Below are 26458 nucleotides of genomic sequence, written 5' to 3' on the forward strand. Positions count from 1 at the left end.
GGCCCCCTACTCCATCTATACAGTACATGTATATACAGGGCCCCCTACTCCATCTATACAGTACATGTATATACAGGACCCCGTACTCCATCTATACTGTACATGTATATACAGGACCCCCTACTCCATCTATACAGTACATGTATACAGGACCCCCTACTCCATCTATACAGTACATATATATACAGGGCCCCCTACTCCATCTATACAGTACATGTATATACAGGACCCAATACTCCATCTATACAGGACATATATATACAGGGCCCCCTACTCCAACTATAGAGTACATGTATATACAGGACCCCCTACTCCATCTATACAGAACATATATATACAGGACCCCCTACTCCAACTATACAGTACATGTATATACAGGGCCCCCTACTCCATCCATACAGTACATGTATGTACAGGGCACTACAGGTATACCAAACTGTGACTGGGTAACACTGCCACACCAGACCTGACCAATACCGCCATACTGTGCTGGATAACACTGCCACACCAGACCTGAACAATACCGCCATACTGTGCTGGATAACACTGTCATACCAGACCTGACCAATACCGCCATACTGTGACTGGATAACACCGCCATACCAGACCTGACCAATACTGCCATTCTGTGAATGGATAACACCGCCACACCAGACCTGACCAATACTGCTATACTGTGCTGGATAATACTGTCATACCAGACCTGACCAATACCGCCATACTGTGACTGGATAACACTGCCATACCAGACCTGACCAATACCACCATACTGTGACTGGATAACACCGCTATACCAGACCTCACCAATACCACCATACCGTGACTGGATAACACCGCCACACCAGACCTGACCAATACCACCATACTGTGACTGGATAACACCGCCATACCAGACATGACCAATACCGACACACTGTGACTGAATAACACTGCCATACGGGTAAATACAACCCTGCAGGTATACAGGACACTACAGGTATACAGGACACCAAAACTATACACTACAGGTGCACGGGACCTCCACAAAACTATATACTACAGGTATACAGGACCCCAAACTTTACACTACAGGTATACAGGACCCCAAAACTATACACTACAGGTATACAGGACCTCCACCAACTATATACTACAGGTATACAGGACCCCAAACTATACACTACAGGTATACAGGACCCCAAAACTATACACTACAGGTATACAGGACCTACACCAACTCTATAATACAGGTATACAGCACCTTCACCAACTCTATAGCACAAGTATACAGGACCCCGAATATACTACAGGTATACAGGAACTCCACCAGCTATATACTACAGGTATATAGGACCCCAAACTATACACTACAGGTATACAGGACCTTCACCAACTCTATACTATAGTTATACAGGACCCTGAAACTATTCACTACAGGTATATAGGACCCCCGAACTATATACTACAGGTATACAAGACCTCCACCAATTATACACTACAGGTAACCAGGACCCTCAAACTACAAACTACAGGTATACAAGACCTCCACCAACTATACATTACAGGTATACAGCACCAACTATATACTACAGGTATACAGGACCCCCGAACTATACAGTACAGGTATACAGGACCTTCACCAACTGTACACTGCAGGTATACAGGACCTACCTCAACTATACACTACAGGTATACAGCCCCCCAACTACATACTGCAGGTATACAGGACCCCCCCAACTATACACTATAGGTATACAGCCCCCCCAACTACACACTGCAGGTATACAGGACCCCCCCCAACTATACACTATAGGTATACAGCCCCCCCAACTATGCACTACAGATATGCGAGACCCCTAAAAACTATACATTGTGAGTAAACAGAACCCCTTCAACTATGCACTACAGGTATACACTAATTCCACTGATTAACTCAGATGAAACAATACCTTTAGCTTGGCCTCCTGGGCACCTTAGAACAAATCTAATTAACACACTGACACTTTATACCCGGGCAGCGCCGGGTACATTTTCTAGTTTGTAATAAATTTCCCCCTCCCCCGCTGCTCCTTTAGGCTGGGTTCACACTACGTAAGTTTCCGGCCGTAGCGCATTCCGTGAATAAGCGGCCAGAAACTTACGTAGTTTGCGTACAATGTAAAGTATACGATCTACGGCCGCACAGTTCACACTACGTACAAACTTACGCCTGGATCGTATGCGGCGCCGTAAAAAATGAACCAGACCATTATTTCGGGACGGAAATGCCGTAACTTACGCCCGTAGCGTAACATGCGGTCCCGTACGTAGTGGTGATTTCTTCATTTTTCAAGCTTTTTGTGCCGATCCAAAAGGTTCTGTGGGGTGTCCGGGGCTAGGCGAAGATTTCCAAGTAAAACACCGCTGTCAGATCGCTACGAAGAGCGCTCAGGAAGCGTAAGTACACTACGGGCATAAGTTTGCGTTCCGTACGTATCCGGCCGCAACTTGCGTAAAGTCCCGGCCGGAGTTTCATACGTATATGTCCGGCCGCGGAAAATATGCGGCCGGACATATACGTAGTGTGAACATAGCCTTAAAGTGTGCCAAAAAAGCTTAAAAATGTGTATTATAAGAATAATATAACCTTTCATAACTGTATAATACATTTTACACCAAGCCAGGCTAAATTGCTTAAGTGATCATTAACCTTTGAACAAAGCTTTCAGCTGTTATGTGAGTATACATGAGCCGTAGCATTTTTTCAGGCCGTTATATAACTCTCTTCACCAGTTTCCTCCTCTTCAGGCTCAATCTCTAATTCCAATAGTCCCTGAGCTTGTGTGTGGACTCTTACTGCTATGATGTCTCCCATACACTGCACACACAGGAGAGGAGATCCTGCTCTCTATAGCCCACCATCAGGAGCAGCAGCATAGAGGACATTATAAAGCAGCACTGGAAAGTCTCATCTTTAAAAGAAGCACCACAGTGAAATATATTACTATATATTTATATTATACTTATACTGGTATTTTATATTATACTTATTTTATTATACTATATTCAGCAAGCTCCTGAAGACTCTGTCTGCCGGCCTTTGCTTCTGTCTCTCCCAAACTATTCCCTCTCCTTCCTCACCACATAGTTCTATAGACAGCATGTGATCTGATCTCATAGTTAGTTATTTGCCCATCCCTTTTCTTAAAGGGGTACTCCACTCTAACATAACTTAAGATGTTGCTGCCCCTGGTAACACTTATAATTCATTTCATACTCGTTATCTATTCAGTCTCCTTCCCCCAGTTCTGAGCTGCTGCTTTATGCTGAAAACACAAAAATCTGTGTGAGCCTCTCTGCCTCACCCTTCTCTTCTGAGACAACTGATGTAAACAAGTCTCTGACTGGCTGTATCTGCAACCTTGTAGCTTTTTTATAATCTTGGGAGGGTTATTCTGATGTCAAGTTGCTGATGAACTCAGTGATTAACCCTCCCAGCATTACAAAGAAACTACAATGTTGCAGATACGGTCAGCCAGGGACTTCTTTACATCAGCTGTCTCAGAATGGAGGAGGAGGAGACAGCGAGAAAAGCTCACACACAGATTTTGGGTGTTTTCAGCAGAAAACAGCAGCTGAGAACTGGGGGAAGGAGACTGAATAAATAAGTATGGAAGGAATTGTTAGTCACCATGGGCAGAAACATTTCAAAAGTTATGTTTCAGTGGAATACCCCTTTAAGATAGACAACTAGCAGTTTAAAATAAGTTTCATGAGTTTTATTTACAAAGTAGAAATAATTTTATTTCTTTAAACTTGTCACCCACTGATCATCACTGAGCAACATTAGCTTTAAACCATACTGGAGCCAGAAACCAGGAAGCACTTGACAAGGGAATGGAGTCTATAGGAAGAGAGAAACAGTTCAAATGGTCCCAATGGCTAGTTGGCCACTGGTTATATATTGGAGCTGACCTACAGTAATATCTCCGGTATGTTCTGAGGTTCTTAAAGTAGATTTATGGCTTTGGTACAAAATTTCCCAGAGTGCACCATTTAGGCGAAGGTTTTTTGTGGAAAGCCAGACCTGCTCCACAACTTTATAATCTGGGCCAAACATACATCTGTTATCAATATGGAGGACTCTTGGGCTTTAATCAAGCTCTGAAGAGCTTAGGCCTAGACTGTGCATAGTCGTTGATATATAGCTTCGGCGGAGGGATTTACCGATTCAGCACAGTGTTTGGATGAGTACCTGAGATCAAACCCGTAATTGCAGAAAAATTTAGACATTTTGGTAGCAGAATTTTCTGTTTTTTTACCGCAAACTCTGCTCTCTCAACTTCTCTCAAACGCTTGACACATAGCGTCTTAAGAATTGTTCTAACGACTGATTGAGTCTCTGTCTGACCATTGGTCTAAGGATGAAGGAACCTATCAATGACCACATAAGTAACTGTCTTCCCTTTGGAGATAGGCAGGTTGGTGATAATCTATAGACAGATGAGTCCAAGGTCTCTCTGGGATAGGAGACAGAAGACGACAACCCTCAGGTAATCTTCGAGGCACCTTGGACCTAGCACATACCTCACAGGCATTAAACTCCAGGCCATCTTTAGACTAGAAGAGCCACCAATAGGATCAGACGAGCAGATATTTCGTACCAGAGATGCCAGGATGCTCGGCCAAAACAGAAGAGTGAGTCTCCTTCAAGACTCTACAAGTTAGATTGTGGGGCACAAACCATTGCCCCCCACAACAGGCAGAATAAGGGCAGAAGGTGCATTGGGTGACATTTTCTTTGAATGTTGCTCTTTGTCAGAACGCGGCTAAAAAGGGCCCACTGTGTATTTGAGTTAGACACCCCTGCTATAGTTTGTACAGAATTTTAAGCTATATCAGCCTACATAAGGAACTAATTGAGTAAAATCTATTTGGCAGACGGTTCCACCAGGTCTCGTCTGTTATATCTCCCATTTCTCCCTCCAGTTCTTCACCTGGACCAACCCCCCCCTCTCATGTAAATCTTATAGATAGATGGAAGAGATTTCCTTTCCTGGCTCCTTTCCCTAAGAAATTATTACTTATTTCCTAAACTAACAAGATTTCCCCATCTCTGTTTGTGAGATTAGTCTTAAACCATTTTGAAACCGAAATTGTGAAATGGGAAATGAGGGTCGTCCCATATAGGCGTGAATCCAAAAGATCCTTTTATTTTGCATAGTTTCTTTATTATTATTAATGTACTCAGTAAAATGAATATTGATTTGTTTGTGCCCACCATTTCTATAAAAGTGCTAAGTATATCAGTACTTTGTTATGTCTTCATCTGAATGCTCCTAGAAAACCTTTCCGCAGGGTTTACGTTCCACTCATAAGATATAAATAATTGTATTCTCCTGCCCCTTAGTGGCCATCAGTCAAGCTGTAGACAGGATATATGAATGCTTCCATGCAGGCCAGGTTGTTATGGCTGCGCTTGTGCAGTCCGTGCTTCTACCCACTCGCTCACCACGCTCCCCGGCCGCGACTCCTTCCGTCCCCACTCCTCCTGCCCACCTCTTGAACTGCTTTATGTGCCTGATCCGTGCGCCGCTTTGTATCTACTCCTTCGGCCCAGTGTGTACATTGGCTCTGCTATGTCTTGAAGGGCCAGTGCCCTGATTACTGGTTGTTCTTTTCCCGGCCTCCCAATAAAGCCTGCCCCTTCCTGCACCAGGTTGCTGGATCTTTAGTGCCCTTAGCCTAACAGAGAAAGCATAGCCCCCTATAGCGCCCAGGACGCCGAGGAGGAAGGTAGGTCTCTTACCTTCCTCCTGGGCGCCAATCCCACGCTGTTAGTCGGGTAAACTACGCTCCAGAGCCCCCTTAGGAGCATTGCCGCATCATCTGGCTTGCCTCCTCCATAAATTATCATTTGAAGGGGCGGCAGTGACGACGCAGTAATGCTCCTAAGGGTGCTCTGGAGTGGTGTTTACTCCGACTAACAGCGGGGGATCGGTGCCAAGAAGGAAGGAAAAATCAGATTGCTGAACTCAGGGAGACCAGCCAAACAACAACAATGCAGTGAAGTCCTAGGTGCATTGCCCCCGGGGAAACATGAATATGCAAAAGAAGAGCCCGTGGAGCCTCATTGAAGAGTCTCAAAACACAGGACTAGCCAAGGGGTAATGCACCTAGGACTTCACTGCATTAAGCACTTTCACTAGCAGCCGGCAGTGTTGTCATTTGGCTGGTCTCCCTGAGATCAGCAATCTGTTTCTCTTATGGCTCTACTAGGCATTGCTCCCACCTAGCCAGAATCCTGCTCCACACTGATGAGGGGCAACACCCCAAAACAGCTGTATGTGGATGGAAACCTGGCCCTGGTTTTTCCCTTGTCATTACACTGATTTATAGGGCCACTTAATATGGTGGTTTTGGTGGTTTCCTAACAGGAGCTACCCCTTGGCTGGGTCCTTCCTGGAGGGATATCTGGCTAGTCCTGTGTTTTGAGACTCTTCAATGAGGCTCCACAGGCTCCTCTTTTGCATATTCAAGGAGGAAGGAAAGACACTCACCACCCTCCTCCTCGTTTCCTGGGCATAAGGGGGCTATCAGCAGGTTAGATAGTTCCCCTTTAAGTTCCATTACAGTGCACCAGTTCTCTGTGTTTACATCCCTGTCTGCCTGTCCACGACTACGTCATTGCCTCACGTTTCTGTACATCACTTTACCTCGCCATCTACATAAGTAAGTTGCTCCAGGGGTAATGACCTTGGGGTCCATCCTGCCTTGCTTTGGGCTCTGGTGAAGACTCCGCTCCATGGTGTGACTTATGACCATCACTTCCGGAGGTTGAGCGGATCCTCTGTGCTCCGGTCATTACACAGGGCCTTCTTGGCAATAATAGCTACTTATAAAATATCGATTCCTTGCACTGCGTAAACAGGAAGACTTTCCAAGGTTCCAACGACTGAAGATATTTTAAACTTTATCTTATTAGCTGAATAAATATTGGAAAATAAAAGACACAGACCATATTGTTTATAATGAGTCAGTTCTATTATCAGATTAGTGATTGAAAAAATTACGTACAGTCACCCTATAATCTTTCTTTCTTTACAATAGCGGCAATATGGCACCTGCTGAGGAATCTATTCCGGGGGCAATTTCCCCTTTAATTGTTGACAATCTGCATAGGGTTCCAGGCAGGCTGCATAGGCCATGACGTGGGCGATGTAACTCTGCTCATGAATGCCATGGAAGAGATGGGCAAAGGGGCCTTTAGCCATGATGGCCACGTCCTCTCCTCCGTGTGTCTCCGACGTTAGAGGCACGGCGGCCTGCTGGCGGTAACTATTGGATGCTGTTGAAAGAAAAAAATGGCCAAGTTGAGTTGAGGTAAAAGTCCTGGTGCCCGAGAGGTCAAACTACATGCCAAATTATGGTAAGAAATTATACAAATATTATAGGTTAATACCTGTATTAGTAGTGGAAATGTCTTCCCGAACTCCATTGGAGAGCTTAAATCCCAGTCCATTCCCATACAGGATGCTGGTGTAAGGTTTAAGGTCACTGGCTTTGCTTGGTGCCAGGCCTAGAAGGAATACACAAAAAAAATCACCTGAGCGGCCCGCAGTGCCAAAGAAACAAGGTAGAAAACTATATATATAACCTTTATATGCAACCAAGCTGGGGAGAGAGTTTTTCTGCATCCTGTCATCAGATAATCTTAAAGTGTCGCTGTCCTTATAACTTTCAAAATCTAAATCAGCAGTAGATGTGATATAAAGCAAGTTTGCAATTAAGATTCTTTTTTTTTTTTTTATCATCATGGAAAACACAGCACTTCCTGTGTTCTGACTTTTTTTTTAAAGAATCTAAACACAGAAAGTCCCGTGTTTCCAGGTCATCTGCGCTCACAGAGAGAAGGCAGCCATGTGATTAATGGACACACTGAGCCATGACAGGTCAGACTTCATGTGGTTAGTCTTTTTTTCAACCAGCGCAAGACTAAAAATCTTCAGGAGACAGGACCTGGATACAGTAAGTATAGCTGGTATATAGCTGCCTTCAGGAGACTGGACCTGGATACAGTAAGTATAGCTGTTATATAGCAGCCTTCAGGAGACTGGACCTGGTTACAGTAAGTATAGCTGGTATATAGCTGCCTTCAGGAGACTGGACCTGGATACAGTAAGTATAGCTGTTATATAGCTGCTTTCAGGAGACTGGACCTGGATACAGTAAGTATAGCTGTTATATAGCAGCCTTCAAAAGACTGGACCTGGATACAGTAAGTATAGATGTTATATAGCTGCCTTCAGGAAACTGGACCTGGATACAGTAAGTATAACTCTTATATAGCAGCATTCAGGAGACTTGGCCTGGATTTCTGGTAAGTATAGCTTTGTGTTACAGCATAATAACAAAAAATGTAAATTGCAGACTTCTTTTATATCACATCTACTGTTGATTTAGAAAGTTATAACAGGTGCACTTTAATGTATGTGCATTATTCTAACTGCACTGCTATTCTGCAACCTTTTCTATTAGTGCAGTTTTGGCAGTAAGAGCACTATCATCACCCTGTCACCACTCCAAGTGTTGATCTAACAGAATCATGTAGGTTTTTCCAATTCCTTTTGAAACTATAGGTACACATTAAATAAATAATGTAACTAGAAAAGAAAAAAAAACTTCCAATACTTATCTTACCAAAGATACTGTTGCCACGGTCAGTGTAGCCTCCAAAGGTGAAGACATGAGAGTGGTCGGCAGTCACGACGGTCAGAGTGTCAGCGTCTGAGGTCAGTTGTCCAGCTCTGCGGATCGCTTTGTCGAACTCAACGGCTTCAGTCAATGAATTTTTAGCATTCCCATCGTGGTGGCCGTGGTCAATTCTACCTCGTAAATTCAATTCAAAAAGGTAATTAGTAACAAAGGTTAAAATTATTGGGAAAGTTAACAGATTACCCGCAACAAAAATCGTTTTACATTTCATTCAGATGGTTTCATAGGAGGCAACTAAGCGGATGGTAGTTTTCAAGGTTATAAAATAATGTTTTTCTTCTAAGCTTTAAGAGTTGTAGAAGCCATTTTTAGCTGCAACATACAAGCTTCCTCCCTCCTCTGCGTGATTGATGAACTCCTCTTAGGCTATGTTCACACTACGTAAAAGTACGGCCGTTGTTGCCATAGGCAACAACGGCTGTACTTTGTGCGGGGGGAACATAGCCTATTGTTCTATGGGATCCTGGCCGGAGCGTATACACATCGTATATGCTCCAGCTGGGACCCCATGTGGACCCACAAATAACTGACATGTCAGTTTTCAGTGGCCGCAATTCAGTGAATAGCAGCCGTAGGAAACCCTGTCAGTACACACAATGAAGTGATTGTCTCCGGCCGCTTGCTTCATTGTGTCCTATGGGAAGTTCTGATGCGGGCGCACACTGATGCGCTCGCATTAGAACACTACGGCCATAAAGATCATCCGGCTGGTACTGCAGTACCGGCCGGGATGATCTGTGCAGAGACCGGCCGTTCCGTGACCCGGCCGGGGGCACAGAACGGCCGGTCGTTCACGTTGTGTGAACATAGCCTTATGGTGCGTTTACAAAGACAAATTTATCTTAAAGCCAAAGCCAGGAACAGATTTTAAACAGAGAACAGGTCATAAAGGAAAGACTGAGATGTCTCCTCTTTTCAAATCTATTCCTGGCTTTGGCTTTCAAAATCTGTCAGATAAATCTCCCTGTGTAAACACACCATAAAAGCTGAAAGCAGAACCCTGTTACTTAATCATGCAGAGCAGGGGGTTGTGGGGATGGGAGGGGGTGTGCACGCTGCAGCTCAGCACAACCTCTATAACTCTTAAAGTGTCACTGTCGTGATTTTTTTTTTGCAGAAATCAATAGTCCAGGCGATTTTAAGAAACTTTGTAATTGGGTTTATTAGCGAAAAATTAATTTTTATCATGAAAAAGCAGTTTGAAGCTCTCCCCCTGTCTTTATTGTTCTCCTATGGAGAGAGGGAAATTAAACACCAAAACATGACAACAAAGAGTTAATCTACAGCAATATCACCCTCTCTTTTCTCTGACAGTCAGCACTGACCTCTCTGACCTCTAAATACCGCTGTCACCCAGCTCCATGCCTGTAATCCTTTGTTCTCTGCTCTCTGCTGCCGGCTAACTCCCTCCTCCCTCCCCTCTCTATAGAACAGACAGGATTGTGTCTGATGCAACAAGTCACAATTTCCTGATTTTTTTTTTTTTGCAGTGAATGACAGAAAGGAGGGGAGGGGGGCACCTGGGAAAAGTCTTTTTGAATGCAGATAATGGCATATTTGCCTAATAAACCCAATTATAAAGTTTCTTAAAGTGACTCTGTACCCACAATCTGACCCCCCCCCCCCCCCCCCCCCCAAACCACTTGTACCATCAGAAAGCTGCTTTTAATCCAAGATCTGTCCTGTGGTCCGTTCGGCAGGTGATGCAGTTATTGTCATAAAAAATTACTTTTAAAATTGCAACCCTGTGCCCAACGGGAGTATCTTTGCCCTAACTTTGCACCACCCCTCCGTCCCTCCTCCCCACCCTCTTCATCATTAGGAATGCTCCAGGCAGATTGTCTCCTATTCCTCACCTGTTACCACAGCACATGGGCTGGATCGTTAAGCAGCTGTGCCGTGACTCTTTAAGCTTAGCAGGAAAACATAATTTTATTACTTTACAAGCTGAGAGACAGGTATCATTTGTTGTATCTGAGCATGATATGCAGATTACAGGCACCTATAAATTTAGGTCAATTGGACGGATTTCTCCAAATTATCTCCTCCTGCTTTTGCTGCCACTGTGGCTTCTAAATGTATAGTCACCATTACCAATATAGCTTATGGAGAAATATCCTATTTTTTCATATTGTTAGTAGGAGTTTACATTTTAGCTCTTCTATATACTCATATATACTCATCTTCTACAAATAGAAAAAATCCTTTGGGATTTTTGCTGAGGATCTTGATGGCCTTCTCTGTCATCTCAGCGAGGGAAGGGTCGGTGGAAGGGTCACGGCTCAGTTCATATTTCATATCTTTGGGCTCAAAAAGACCTAAAAATACATACATGTTATTTTTTGGGTTTTTTTTCTTTTTTTTTTTTTTTTCTACAAACCCAGTCTACAATACCTTATCAATGGGGAATGACCCAGTAGTGCTGGTCGGGAGCATAAACTGCATGAGACCACGGCACCAGTTCATTTGAAGACATTTTTTGGTGAGCCCCAGTGAATAGTATTTGATCAAATAGCTATTCCATCGAATACTACGCTATTCGAGCTATTCATTTTCGTTCGGAAATTCAAACGAAAACGCAGTAAAAATTCGATTTGTCCTCCCACCCCACCCGGGCGCTTTTTTCCAGCCAATAAACATGCAGGGGGGAGGGACAGGCACTAGGAATAGGCAGGATTGGCTGTGATTGGCTGGCTAAACCATGTAACCTCCTGAGTATAAGAATAGGGATTTCAGATTCGTGTCACTTGTTGGTTGGAGCTAGAGAGGAACAGTCTGTAAAGCAGGGAGAGGAAGGCTTTAGGTGAAGTTAGGTATGAAGGGACCCCCAAAATCCCTTGTTAGGGCTAAAAGTATAAAAAACAGATTTAGCAGGTGTTTTGAAACAGTGTTTTCAGGGTCCTATTAGATGACTCGATTTTTAACGTTTACCGACAAACGGTAAACGATTGCAAACAAGATTGGTTATTGTTAACCTGAAACGTTCACCATATCACACAGAACTATAGTTGTTCGTTCCGATAGTTATTGCGAATGTTACTACAATCATTTATTCCATTTGATCCCAGCAAAACAATGAACAATGTGCAATTACACTGAGTAGTGAACAAAGGCGGAACTTGATCGAATGAATGTGGAATTACAGCGCACAACGATTATGGAACAATAGTTAGCAAACGATAATGGTCCCGAGTAATAGGGCCCTTGGGTAGGACGGGACCCCCCAAAAGTAAGATGCCGCCAGGCTGGCTTCACCTGGTGTCCCATATGCATTCCAGAGGTGTAGGCATCATTTCCTGAGGTTTCATTGGGCACTTGGTGACCTCCTAGTGGTCGAATATTGATTTCAAAGTCCCAAGGATTTTTCTCCCATAGACTATAATGGGATTCGATATTTGATCGAATATACAAATATTAGGGGCTATTCGAATCAAATTTTCGAATATTTCACTATTCGCTTATCTGAACCCCTTTAAGAGAACTGATCACTAAAATCTACAGGATCTGTGGTTGCCAAGGTGTTGTAAAATTACAACTTCCAGACAGGCCTAGGAGCCTGTGGCTATAGGAGTTTTACAACAGATGAAGAGCCACGGGGTGTAGACAGGGTTGGGTATACAAAATAAATCAACTGTGTACACCCAGGTACTGCGAGAGACTACAAGGACAGGATCAGTGGGGGTCTCAGTAGTCATAGAGAGTATAAATATACCGGATACAATACCCATAAGATAATCCGTTGTATTTTCATTCACTGCATCAAAGTCTTTTTTATTCCAGACGTACTTGGAGCCCTGTTAGAAGAATTACAGCAGATAATAAGGAATACGGCTGTGCCTCAGTCTAGGACTAATTGCTCTAATATTAAATTGTTTGATTCAAAGAAAATATCACCTGCAATTTCTTTTTACCAATTAAAACTGAATATTTGAACATTTTAATTTTTGTATGTATTTTTATTTTCATATTATATAATTTATGTATTCTACAGGGTGAGTCCAAAGTTTTATATTAGAAAAGAAAGGGGAAAATGACACAATTGAATACCCCAAGCAAGGAATGGGTAAGGCTGGGTTCACACTACGTTTTTGCAATCCGTTTTTTTGATCCGTTTTTTTGCAAAAAAACGGATGGAAAAATGGATGCGTGTGTGCATCTATTTTGATCAGTTTTTCCGTTGAATTACATTTTTTTAAAAAAATGGATCAAATTGGATCCGTTTTTTTTTAACGTACACAAAAATTTAATCAACCTCATTTGTGTCCGTTAAAAAAAACCGGATCCGTTTTGATCCGTTTTTTTTATAATGAAATTCAATGGAAAAACGCATCTAAACGGATGCGCACACACGCATCCGTTTATCCCTTTTTTGAAAAAAAACGAATTGCAAAAACGTAGTGTGAACCCAGCCTAAGGGGGCTTATCTTGTATCCATGTTTTCCAGGACTCTCTCGGGCTGCATCCTACTTCAGCAACTACAGCTAATCAAATGCTGCACGTGCCCGTTCCGATGAACCAAGTTTAGTCATCTCTAATCATTACCTACTGTGAATGGTGGATCCTGTGTTATCTACATACAGTGTCTCCTTTCTTTGTAATTACGTCTCACTCTCTCTATAGAACAGGAAGTGTCAGCTCATTGTTAGGCTTAGTGACCAGATTGAAAATTGGCAAGATTTCAGGATTAAAGATAAAAAATAGAAAACATTGTGACCCAGGGAGCGTCGGCGCTCAGGCGGCCCCTCTGTGATGCTACTGACTCCTATATACCGAAGCTCCCAGGGAGGCATAATTGTCAAAGATGTTTCCCACCAGTAATGACTAGTTAGCATCTGAGGACCACCCCCATGACTACATGGGTAGGATTTACAAATTATGGGGGAGATTTATCAAACATGGTGTAAAGTGAAACTGGCTCAGTTGCCCCTAGCAACCAATCAGATTCCACCTTTCATTTTCCAAAGTCTGTGAGGAATGAAAGGTGGAATCTGATTGGTTGCTAGGGGCAACTGAGCCAGTTTCACTTTACACCATGTTTGATAAATCTCCCCCTATATTTTTGGGCCATCTAAGTAACCCTCATAGTGATTACTTGTATGGCTGGAAACTCTGGGCCATATAGTAATGTATTTATAGCTGGGGGAGGGGGAAATTTCTAATGATTTGTTCCCTTAAAGTGATTAATATCTGCACCCGGAGTCTTCTAACATTTTTCAGTTAAAGGAAGATTTTATTACCGGTCTCTTATTCAGCCACAGATTAATCAGATTGAGTCCGTCCTTTCTTACAGCCTGGCTGGATGAGCTGGTTGGGTATTCCGGGTCAGCGGTTCCCTTTGGACTCATGTAGGCGCGACCTCCTCCCAAAATGACCTAAATAATGGAAATAACGCAACATTTCAGTGACGATAAATCTTCCGATATCGGTAATCTCTTATCTGTTCTTATAATTACATCGATATCAGTATTGTGGACCAGCTGGTAGGCAATGTCCTTGCAGCCACTGTTGATCATCGATGTGCTCATCTCATTGTCGGAGTACCAGTTGCGGTTGGCACTGTGGGAGTAGGCGGCCGCCGGAGAGGCATGTTGGACGCGGGTTGTTGTCACAATGCCGACAGATTTACCTGTCAAATATTGTGAAATGGATCAGTTAGATCAGCGGCAACTGCAAAAGTAACGGCCAGTGACAGTTAGCGGAAGGGAGAGGAACGGGAGGAGGATGAAGGAGTAAGGTGAAAAGGGAAAAAAAGCAGCTGTAGGACAGGCATGGCACGTCAGAAAGTGACCGATTATATGAATGGTGTTTCTATGGTAACCATTGTTTAGCCGCTCTCTTCTGCATTTGGACCAAAAAGTTGAAAGAATTGTTATGGTATGAATCGCTACATTGGTACGTAACTTTTCCTCAGTACGTCCATTTTATGTGTGAAAATTTACTTGGAAAAAGTATTGTATTTTTGTCTATTTAATAAAGATGGTCTGAATTAGGGCAAAAGTAACAGTGGAAAAAAGTAGAGGTTGTGAGCTGTGTCTCCTTAGACATACAGGAATATTTCTCACCTGCTAGCTTAGCTCTGTGAAGGATGGATTTAACTTCATTGCCGTTGGCGCTTGTACAATCTCCATACTTAGCGGCTGCGCTCACACCCAGGGTCCCAGAATTGGCCTTTACCCCACACAAGTAGGCTGTGCCGGTACCCGCGCTGTCAGGGACCTGGGCATCTACGTTGTACACCTGGAAGGATCATGCAATATATTCAGTCTGTACGCTGCAGTCATATCTACAATTATATAAGAAATTGGTGTTTCCTGCCACCCGGAGGTGGAGGCACAACACGCAACGGCCCCTTGGCGAAACGTGGTCTGCCTGCATGGTAGCTACCCTCACAGCACTCACTGGCTCCCTGCCCTGCCAGTCTCTCTTCTCGCCAGAGGCCCACACGTCCCCTGTTCTGATGCACATACTCACGTCCCTTGGCGTACTGTTCTCCCAGCTCCCCTGTATGCTCACCTGTCCCTGTGCTGCGTCACATCACTGGGCTCCTGTATCCCGCCAGGTGTTTTCTTCTTCTGGCTCCTAAGTACGTCACAACCTGGGTTGAATGTCACAAGTGGGTGGGATGTAGCCCGGGCAGCAAATCAGTGACTGCAGCTGTGTCCCTCCCCAGTCACTGACTGGCTGAGCAGAGCATCAATCAACAGGGTCATGACGTAGCCAGACAGGAGCAGAGAAGCCAGCTGGGGTCCAGGAGCAGGACGCAGTGCTGCGCGGAACCAGAACAGGTGAATATAACTTCTTCTTTATGTCCACCCTAATTATTTTTTTTTTGCCCCGCACCAGACTTTAATGGGATTTTTCAAGAAGTGGAAAAAAAAAAAATTGTCTAGAGGATTAAATACTAGAGATGAGCGAACCGGGTTCGAGTCCATTCGAACCAGAATGTTCGGTATTTGATTAGCTGGGGCTGCTGAACTTGGATAAAGCTCTAAGGTTGTCTGGAAAACATGGATACAGCCAATGACCATATCCATGTTTTCCACATAGCCTTAGGGCTTTATCCAAGTTCAGCAGCCCCCGCTAATCAAATACCGAAAGTTCAGGTTCAGATGGACTCAAGCTGCTCCAGGTTCACTCATCTCTATTAAAGACACAAAATTAAACATCCAAGACTCACCTGATAGATTGCCTGCCTCCCCTGTCCCATCACATCTTGTTGTTCCCTGCAGGTGTGCACTTACTCAACAGCAGTGGTGCTGTGTCAATACCCCCACATGACCATTGCAGTCTCAGTGGTCTTGTGCTGTACTGTAGTAGTAGTAGCATGTTGATGGTATGGCTTACATATTTAAAGTGACTCTGTACCCACAATCTGACCCTCCTTAACCACTTGTACCTTTGGGTAGCTGCTTTTAATCCAAGATCTGTCCTGGGGTCGGTTCGGCAGGTGATGCAGTTATTGTCCTAAAAAACAACTTTTAAACTTGCAGCCCTGTGCCCAATGGGAGTATCTGTGCCCTAACTTTGCACCACCCCCTCCGTCCCTCCTCCCCACCCTCTATCATTAGGAATGCCACTGCAACATTTTCTCCATGCTGAACATTGCACAGGTACCTTAACGATCCAGCCCATGTGCCGGGCTGACACAGGTGGGGAATAGGAGACAATCTGGAGCATTCCTAATGAGGAGGAGGGTGGGGAGGAGGGACGGAGGGGTGGTGCAAAGTTAGGGCACAGATACCCTCTTTTGGCACGGGCTGCAAGTTTAAAAGTTTTTTTAGGACAATAACTGCATCACCTGCCGAACGGACCGCAGGACAGATCTTGGATTAAAAGCAGCTATCCAAAGGTACAAGTGGTTTGGGGGGGTCAGATTGTGGGTAGAGTGTCACTTTAAAGTGGTTTTCCAAACGACAAAACATTGATGGCCTATCTACAGGATCAGTAGAACTCCACCAATCAGTGGATCAATACAGTCACAGCACAAAAAATAAAGTACACATGAGTCGGAAGCCTGAGCTCTGTCCATTGCTTGTAGTTGAGGTGCCTGGTTACTGCACCCAGGAGTTGTTCTCCAAAAATAAAGTAAATTACAAATCTTTGGCACCAGTTGATTTAAAAGAAATTTTTGGTAAACTATCCCTTTAAATAAATTGGTAAGTACAGTTAGATAACATATCCCTTTAAAAGAATAATGCAATACAAGCATTGCCAAACACAGTAGACTTCACCTGAGCACCGCTATTTTGGGGCAGTGTTTTGTATATAAGCAAAGGCTAAATTTTAGTCCCAGTCTAGATCTGTACCCAGCGGCTACCCCGGCAAACGGCCCTTCCCTGGAGCATCTCCTAATATCAGGGGGAGAGCTGGCGTAGCGGAGCTTTGTAACTGGGGCCACATTAGATACGCTTACACTGTTACATGAGGACTAGAATGAATTTGGGTCTAAAGGATGTAGAATGTAATCAGCTTTATGATTGTCAACTTGTGATGGCTTCCTTCTCATATTTTACCTCTCTTTACCCTATATACACATATAACCTTATACAATGCTATAGGATATTCTGGGCTATATAAATCAACAATAATAATATTTTGGTGTGCTATTGTTATCTCCACCTTAGACAGAGCCACGTGTGGAAACTTTTCCATCTCCATTATATTCTCCTCCCCTGTCTGTCCTGCCAGTTGTCCTTGGTATATACGGGCTGCAGTGATTGTCGTCACTCCCATCCCTGGAATTAGAAAGGATGACAGGACAGGATCACTATCATATATTACACATAATCACAACTACAATACTATCTGTATTTTAGTGTAGCTACAGTAAGGAAATGTGTATGAAAATGTATATATAGTGAAACCTCTGAGCCAAGCACCCAATTTTGCAAAAAAAAAAAAAAAAAAAAAAAAAATCGGTCTTTTATGGGGGTGGTCTGGTCAAAGGACAGAGAACAGTACAGTATCAGCTCCATACACCATTCTATTCCATCACTGGTATCAGGATCTATATACACCATTATATTCCCTCATTGGTATCAGCTCTATACACTATTCTACTTCTTCACTGGTATCAGCTCTATATACCATTCTATTCCATCACTGGTATTAGCTCTATATACCATTCTATTCCCTCACTGGTATCAGCTCTATATACCATTCTATTCCATCACTGGTATCAGCTCTACACACCATTCTATTACACTGGTATCAGCTCTATTCACCATTCTATTCCATCACTGGTATCAACTCTATACACCATTCTATTCCATCACTGGTATCAGCTGTATACACACTATTCTATTACATCACTGGTATCAGCGGTATACACACTATTCTATTACATCACTGGTATCAGCTCTATACACACTATTCTATTACATCACTGGTATCAGCTCTATACACACTATTCTATTACATCACTGGTATCAGCTGTATACACACTATTCTATTACATCACTGGTATCTGCTGTATACACACTATTCTATTACATCACTGGTATCTGCTGTATACACACTATTCTATTACATCACTGGTATCAGCTCTATATACCATTCTATTCCATCACTGGTATTAGCTCTATATACCATTCTATTCCCTCACTGGTATCAGCTCTATATACCATTCTATTCCATCACTGGTATCAGCTCTACACACCATTCTATTACACTGGTATCAGCTCTATTCACCATTCTATTCCATCACTGGTATCAACTCTATACACCATTCTATTCCATCACTGGTATCAGCTGTATACACACTATTCTATTACATCACTGGTATCAGCTGTATACACACTATTCTATTACATCACTGGTATCAGCTCTATACACACTATTCTATTACATCACTGGTATCAGCTCTATACACACTATTCTATTACATCACTGGTATCAGCTGTATACACACTATTCTATTACATCACTGGTATCAGCTGTATACACACTATTCTATTACATCACTGGTATCAGCTCTATACACACTATTCTATTACATCACTGGTATCAGCTGTATACACACACTATTCTATTCCATCACTGGTATCAGCTCTATGCACCATCTTTTTCCATCTTACTTCTGTTTAAATGTATTTAAAGATTGTAATATTGTGTTACATATAGGACTGATGATAGTCGCTCTTCCCTGGTTAGGGAGACAGTTTCGTGTAATACCTGGTAATAGGAGATAAAGCTCAACACCCTTCTATTACACAGTCTGTCCAAATATGCAGGATAGGAAGCAGAGGGCCACGCTGGGACTGAGTATTGCCATAGAGGACACTTAGGAGCTGTAACTTGCTGCCTATATATTTCCCAATAAAGCGATGTTTACAGCGATGCGCTTTTCTCGCTCACACAGGTTGATTGATCAAAAAATAAAAATAATTTCTATATTTTGATAAGTATAGAGAACGTCATGAAAAACCAAAAAGTTATTCTGCTAGTGGGTTTTTTTGTTTTTATCTTCCCAATTCTCAGTACATTAAATGCTGCTGTACAAAAGCCCCAACATGAAGCGGAGAAGAGTCATAATGATTGAACAATTCCATCAACTTCAGTCTTAAAACCTCTACCCCCCCCCCCCCCCCAAATGGTTGCCTTTCCTGACCCTGATGATAACTTACCATCTCCCAAAAACATGATGAGGTTCTTGGCCTGGTTGACATTTGGATTCAGATTCAGCGCTGCCGCTAAACTCTCTCTGGCCTGATCATTCCAGTACTTGGGGGTTTTCTCAGCTTCTGTAAAGTCACAATAAAATGATGAATTTAGCGTATGCTCCAATATAAAGGACAATGGAGGATGAAATGGGGACATAGGGATTTAAAAGTATTAAGAATGATACAAACTGGACACGTTACCTGCATTCTGTGTTAACTGAAATTCTTGAGGGGGGGGGGGGGGGGCTTTTTTAGACTGTCAATCAAGTCTGACTCATTTGCTGTCGGATGTTCTGTTTGCTGGGGAGTAGAGTGCACTGCCATGCCCTCTCCCGGCTGTATCCCTGGATCACAATGGGTCTCAGGAGTGAGACCCGGTGCAATCAGTAACTTTTGATTGATACATTTAAAGGAGAAGACCAGTGAAACATTTTATTAAAGTATTCTATTGCCCCCCTGTTTCTATTTTTCCTGTACTTACTACTGCATCAAGGCTTCACTTCCTGGATAACATGGTGACGTCACTTCCTGGGTAACATGGTGATGTCACTTCCTGGATAACATGGAAATGTCACTTCCTGGATAACATGGAAATGTCACTTCCTGGATAACATGGTGATGTCACTTCCTGGATAACATGGTGATGTCACTTCCTGGATAACATGGTGATGTCACTTCCTGGATAACATGGTGATGTCACTTCCTGGATAACATGGTGATGTCACTTCCTGGATAACATGGTGATGTCACTTCCTGGATAACATGGTGATGTCACTTCCTGGATAACATGGTGATGTCACTTCCTGGATAACAGTGATGTCACGACCCGACTTCCAGAGCTGTGCGGGTTGTGGCTGCTGGATAGGATGATGGCAGGGGGACACTGAGGGACACAGGGCACTGGAGGGACACTGAGCATCCCCCTGCCATCATCCTCTCCAGCAGCCACAGCCCGCACAGCTCTGGGAGTCGGGTCGTGACATCATTTTATCCAGGAAGTGACATCACCATGTTATCCTGGGAGAATATATACGGTAAGCCCATGCACCTGTAGGTTGCTGGGTTTTTTTTGCCTGTACTTAGCCGCATGCAGTGTGAACAGAGGCATAGAGGGGCTGCCAGTTTTTCCTTTTTTTACATTTAATATAATACAGATTTATACTAGTGCTAAATTAAAGTGGCCAGCCTGCAATGAAGAGGAGGGATCTTACTCTAGAATATTCACTGACTACAAATTCTACTACTCTGCTGAATTGTGCAATCCGCATGAACAGGAGTTATAGGTGACCAAGTGGGCAAATATCTAAATTGTACAAACTATATAAGGCCACCCCAAGAAATCACATTTTGTAACATAGCTTTATGCATATTAGCATTAGAATAGACATTAGAGGGGAGATTTATGAAACCTACACCCGGGGCATACAACAGGGAGAAGAGCAGATTTGCCCCTTCTCCATGGCGTGCGTAATGGGTAGGTAGAGGGCCACCGGGGGGGAGGGGCAAGGTGGGGAGGAGACGTACACCTCGTAGTGAATTTGGCCTGGGAAAGGGGGGGGGGGGGGGGGGAAAGAGACTAATTTAAGACTGGCATACAAAGTATTAAAATGTCCCCCTTGGTGTCAAGTCTGCAGCATAGTGAAGCATAGCGAGCTGCGGCAACTGCAGGGTTACTGTAACCGGACACTTCCTCAGCTGTAATATACTATAAAACTTTAAATACTACATAAGATCAAAATGGGCCATAGCGATAACTTGATTGTCCAACAAGGAATATATTCTGTGGCCTAGTACTTGGAAAGTTGTAAATATAATTTTTTTTTAGCCATTGAAAGTATCACTCTACACTTGACATACTTTGGTCCCTTTTGACACAAGTGTTTACTATCCTATTGATCTTTCTGGCTGTCACAATGGTTGCAAGTAACAGATAAAGTTATATAATACTATTACAATTGTAGGGAGTGAACATTGTATAAAATATTACATTGTGTGTTGGGCTATGCTTACACACAATAAAATAAATGCAAAATAGGGCTGTCATTTTGAGTGAAAATAAAACAAATGTGTGAACAGGTGAAAAAAAACCACACAATTTTCTGTTTTACAAAGGCAGGTGGTAAAAAATATTTTAAGTGTGCACCCTGCTGGCCAATTTCCTATTGACTTTAAAGAGGTAGTTAAGCAAAAAATGTTTTATCACCTGGAGCCAAAGATTTGTAATTGACTTCTACTAAAAAAATCTCCAGTCTTCCAGAACTTATCAGCTGCTGTATGTCCTGCATGAAGTGGTTTTCTTTCAGCTGACACAGTGCTCTCTGCTGCCACCTCTGTCCATGTCAGGAACTGTCCAGATCAGCAGCAAATCCCCAGAGAAACCTCTCCTTCTCTGGACAGTTCCTGACATAGACAGAGGTGGCAGCAGAGAGCACTGTGTCAGACTGGTGAGAATACACCACTTCCTGCAGGACATACAGCAGCTGACAAGTTCTGAAACCTATGAGATTATTTTAATAGAAGTAAATTACAAATCTCTGGCCCCAGTTCATTTCAAAGAAAAATGTTTGTGACCTACCCCTAATGGATCACATACTTACATTGAAAATAAAGCTGACTTTTAACCTCAAAATGACGTCCCAATTTTGGCATTATGTTACTATGTGTGTGAACCTTACCTTATTATTACTATTGCTAATTTATAAATTCACTACACCTAAATGACTTCCATTAAGGGGTTGCATTTAGTACATTCTCCCTGACAGGGGTTCCACATTAAAGGGGTTATCCAGCGCTACAAAAACATGGCCACTTTCCCCCTACTGTTGTCTCCAGTTTGGGTGGGCTTTTGAAACTCCGTTCTATTGAGGTAAATGGAGCTTAATTGCAAACCGCACCTGAACTGGAGACAACAGTTGGGGGAAAAGTGGCCGTGTTTTTGTAGCGCTGGATAACCCCTTTAAATATAGCAGTTATGGATCCCCCCCCATAATCAGATGGGAGTATAATTTTTCTGTAGTTTTGTATGGTTGGATTGGAGGAATCTGTCCATTATGCAGGTAAAACCCATAAAACACAGTTGATATATCTGCTCACCCAAGAATATGGCTGCTCCATAGCAGAACGGGGAGATACATGAGGCCGTGATGAGGACGACCACCAAAGCTTCACCAAACACATGCATCTTCTCCAGCTGGACTCCTTCACTGTATACCACCTGGAGCACAGCCTCCACCTATATATGTAAAGAGCCTAGAGATCCCAGCAGCCACCTTTGGACTCCAGTGTATATCAGAGAAATATGCATTTATCTACCTGCTCAAGGCGACTCCATATATACAGTACAGATAGATAGTACACTGTCCTCATAACAGAAGAGGTGTTAGTACTGATGCGATAGTGAAGAATAAGTCACATGATTCATTGGGGCCATACCATGTGCTTTGTGATCCCTCTCCAAGTCTGACCAACCCCATTATAAGGTACAAAAGTGCATGGCCCAAAATATATATATAAAAAATTATGGGGCAAATGGGTAAGCACAGTCACTACACTATGGATGTCACTTTGTATGTTTAACTGTATTGAAACAGAGTCCATATATATATATATATATATATATATATATATATATATATATATATATATATATATCTCTATCTATCTATATCTATATCTATATCTATCTCTATCTGAAAGGGCAGTAGATTTTTATCAAAATATAAAAGATTTTATGCATGTACAGCCAGTTTATATACCCATCATATACACAGTTCGTACACATTATGATTGCAGTGCGGCTGTGTCAGTACAGTAGCAGGAAGATCTGAACAGGTTCTGAGCTCCTGGCATCATACATGACAGTGTAGTTCACGATTTCGGCCAAGAGTCACGCTCTGTATGGGAACCCACAGCTCAGACCAGCCTGCCAGAACAGATTATGTTTGAGAATGGAGGTATTACTGTATTTACACTACTTTTTGGATGGAAACACTGATACACGTGTTGATCCATTTTGACCTGGATCAAAACTTTTTTAGTTACACAAATGTTGTTGATCATTTGCATTTTGGTCCGCTTTTTATAATGGAAGTCAATGGAAAAACGGATCAAAATGGCCATCGTGATTTTGCTAAATGTAGGAAGTTATTCACATAGACCCGAAAGAGACAACCAGTATGGCGGTTCATTTTATTGGATTGTGGATTACAGATGTCAGGAGGGTACAGGACGAGAATGTACATTTTATTGTTGTGATACAGAGAAGGAATGGAGCAGCTTCTGGCAGAGAACGGACGCAGAAGACACAATCACCGTGGGTGTGATGGCACTGAAGTCCGGTGAGGATGACAACCCGTCCAGTCAGGAGACCGTGACTAATAATTTATAAAATTCCAGTTTGCTTCCAATATTCCCATCTCTGGCGAGTGATTGTTTTTTATATTCAAACACATTCCATAGTGTTACATAGCGCTCACCAAGCGTAGCAAAGTCATAGTGCAAAATAAAATAATGCAATGTAAACATTCTTTTAAAATCTGGAAATAATCCAGAGATAAAATATCTAAAAATGTCAGAAATCGGAATAACACATTGCCAAGTCCCATTATTTCTCTCATGTACATTTCGGGAATAGGAAACGGGAAACGCATTATTTCATCACCACAAAAAATAAACCCTAACACTTTTTTTCACTGAACCAATTCATTATTTAAAAAAAAAAAAAAAAGATTTTTTTATGCAGACCTCTGTCTTTGCAGTAACAAACCCTGTATACTCTGACCGGATCAACAATACTCCCTTCCATCAATCGCCTAAGCTCCTAGTAACATTTGGCACATTAAAAGGGGTTCTTTCAAGTCAACTGGTGCCAGAGATTTGTAATTTACTTGTATTAAAAAAATCTCAAGTTTTCCATTACTTATCAGTTGCTGTATGTCCTGAAGGAAGTGTTTTATGCTTTCCAGTCTAGAGAGCAAAAGAGGTCTTCTATAGTGAGTTGCTGCTGCTCTGGACAGTTCCTGACATGGACAGAGGTGGCAGCAGAGAGCACTGTGTCAGACTGGAGAGAATACACCACTTCCTGCAGGACATACAGCAGCTAATTTTTTTAATAGCAGTAAATTACAAATCTCTGGCACTTGCTGGAACCAAACCTCAGATCATGGGAACACACAGGTCTGCATAAAAGCTGCACACACGAATTAATAAAAATTTAGTCTATTTCCAGACTCATCTTGTTTTACATTTAAATGCAGTGGAAGTAGAAGAAAAGGATTGTGCATTTGCGGATGGACAGACCGTGTTTATGGCGTTGTATAGGTGCATGGTCACAAAGTCCTCAAAAATAAAATGTAACTGGGCAATTAAAAATGTGAAAAAAATTAAAACAAAAAAGGATAAAAATATATTATACAATTACTGCCCAGTAGTCAGCACATCACTGCAAAGCTAAAAATAAAAACCAGCCACTTCTCTTCTTTGGATATGGTGCGGGTGATAAAACAAGCAATGGTTCAGGGGACAAGGACCCCCCGGCCACACAACGTCCTGAACGGTTGTCACAGAGCAGAGTTTGCAGCCGCCGGTCTCTTCAGTACCGCAGTATACTTCAAAGGCACATTCTCCGACTTCAGAACCACCTCTAATAGTGTGAAGATGCTGATCACCTGTGAGGAGGAGGAGAAAAAACTACTTTAGTCTTGTATGAGAATATTTCATTCTAGAGCACTAGTATAAACTCTAGGACTCTCAGAATAAAGTAGATAACTGCTACTAAACCCGGGGCCATTCCTGCTATCAGGCCAAATTTATTTTTGAGTTTATTGCTCAGGCAGCAGATTTGTAAAGTCTCTGAAGGGCGGCCTGTCCAATATATGTGCTACACACCACTGACTTTACTGATTCCATGACCTGTAAATCATAGAAAGGAGGTCAGGACTACTATGTCTGTGTCCTGTTGACACTTAAGGCCCTATTACACAAAACAATTATCGGCCGTACTTGGTCAGCCAACATGAACGATGTCATCAACAAGTTGAAAGACAAACGACTAACTCCCCTATTCCATGGGGCGACTGAGGAGCAAACGAGCGCTGACAGCGCTCCTCGTTCTCCGCTATTACACGCGGTGGCAGTGAGTGCGGGAGGGAGTGCCCGGGTGATTGCTAGATTGTCCGGGCAGCCCATAGAGCATAGTGGCGGTCTGCTGCCACCGCTCCTATTCCACACACCAACTGTGAGGAGCTGTCAGTGCTTGTTTGCTTCTCGTTCCCCGCTGCTGCTACTACTACTACATGCAGCAGCGAGCAAGTGCGCGAGGGGCCGCAAGGAGACTGGCCAGGTCATCGTTAGATTGTCCGGGCAGCCCATAAAGGATATTCCACTGCTATTACATGCAGCGACGGCAGCAGATCGCTGCCATCACAGTCGTTTGTTTTTCGACATGTTTGAAATACAAAAAGACTGCAATGATCAACCGACATGAACGATATCGGCTGATCATTGCCTTCTATTCCACGGGACAATTATAGGATGAATACGGCCGATAATCATTCCGTAGAATAGGGCCTTAAGATAGCAACGATCTGCTTCTGCCGCTCTACTTACTACGGCAGCAGACCGCCACTATCTTCTATGGGCTGCCTGGACAATCTAGCAATCACCCAGGCAGCCCATGCAGCCCTTGCCAGCTCGCTGCCGATGCGTGTTATAGTGCTAGCAGCGAGCGGGAAACAAGGAGCAAGCAAGCGCTGACAGCGCTCGCTTGCTCCCCTGAATCGATCCGTGTAATATGGGCTTTAGGTATCGTTATACGCTCCAGACATTACTACACTACAAGTGATCACTGCCGGAAAATTCAAGTGGAGGCCGGGCAACGTCTCCACTTGAAGTTCTGCCTGTCCCATAGATTCAATGATATTCTGAGACGCAATTCACCGTCCGCCCAAAAGAATAAACTGGCAACTGTTCAGAGAGGAAACCAGGGAGTAAACCGAAGGAAAAAAAAAAAGGCACATCGCTGTTAGTGACTTTACTAAAAGAGGCATGTGTTCTCCTGTACATAT

General features: G+C 43.0%; 2 protein-coding genes across 4 annotated transcripts in view; both read right to left on the reverse strand.

The window, feature by feature from the left end:
* Window positions 1–7033: 7033 nt before the first annotated feature.
* On the reverse strand, window positions 7034–22575 carry LOC138794738 (alkaline phosphatase-like). Its single transcript, XM_069973595.1, has 11 exons — window positions 22488–22575; window positions 19359–19475; window positions 17353–17468; window positions 14796–14970; window positions 14187–14359; window positions 13971–14105; window positions 12458–12527; window positions 10917–11051; window positions 8659–8850; window positions 7421–7537; window positions 7034–7306 (listed from the first exon to the last, which is right to left on the reverse strand). Exons 1-11 carry the CDS (start codon window positions 22573–22575, stop codon window positions 7095–7097), a joined length of 1530 nt encoding a protein of 509 aa, XP_069829696.1. The 3' UTR covers window positions 7034–7094.
* A 988-nt stretch (window positions 22576–23563) lies between these two features.
* Window positions 23564–26458, reverse strand: part of DIS3L2 (DIS3 like 3'-5' exoribonuclease 2) — a 152022-nt gene continuing 149127 nt past the window's right edge. For all 3 annotated transcript variants that reach the window (XM_069974450.1, XM_069974452.1, XM_069974451.1), the window contains one exon: window positions 23564–25060. In XM_069974450.1, the coding sequence (XP_069830551.1) occupies window positions 24953–25060 (108 nt within the window). In that variant the 3' untranslated portion in view covers window positions 23564–24952. The remainder of the gene's footprint in view (window positions 25061–26458) is intronic.

The sequence above is a fragment of the Dendropsophus ebraccatus genome, chromosome 6, assembly GCF_027789765.1.
Source record: "Dendropsophus ebraccatus isolate aDenEbr1 chromosome 6, aDenEbr1.pat, whole genome shotgun sequence".
In the NCBI taxonomy this organism is placed as follows: Eukaryota; Metazoa; Chordata; class Amphibia; order Anura; family Hylidae; genus Dendropsophus; species Dendropsophus ebraccatus.

Coding starts and splice junctions, on each gene's coding strand:
- LOC138794738 (XM_069973595.1), bottom strand. CDS start 22,575: ATGCATGTGTTTGGTGAAGCTTTGGTGGTCGTCCTCATCACGGCCTCA. Junction 8,851..10,916: donor ATTTTTTCTATTTGTAGAAG/ATGAGTATATAT, acceptor AATTGAATTTAC/GAGGTAGAATTGACCACGGC. Junction 7,538..8,658: donor CCGTGGCAACAGTATCTTTG/GTAAGATAAGTA, acceptor TATTCCTTCTAG/GCCTGGCACCAAGCAAAGCC.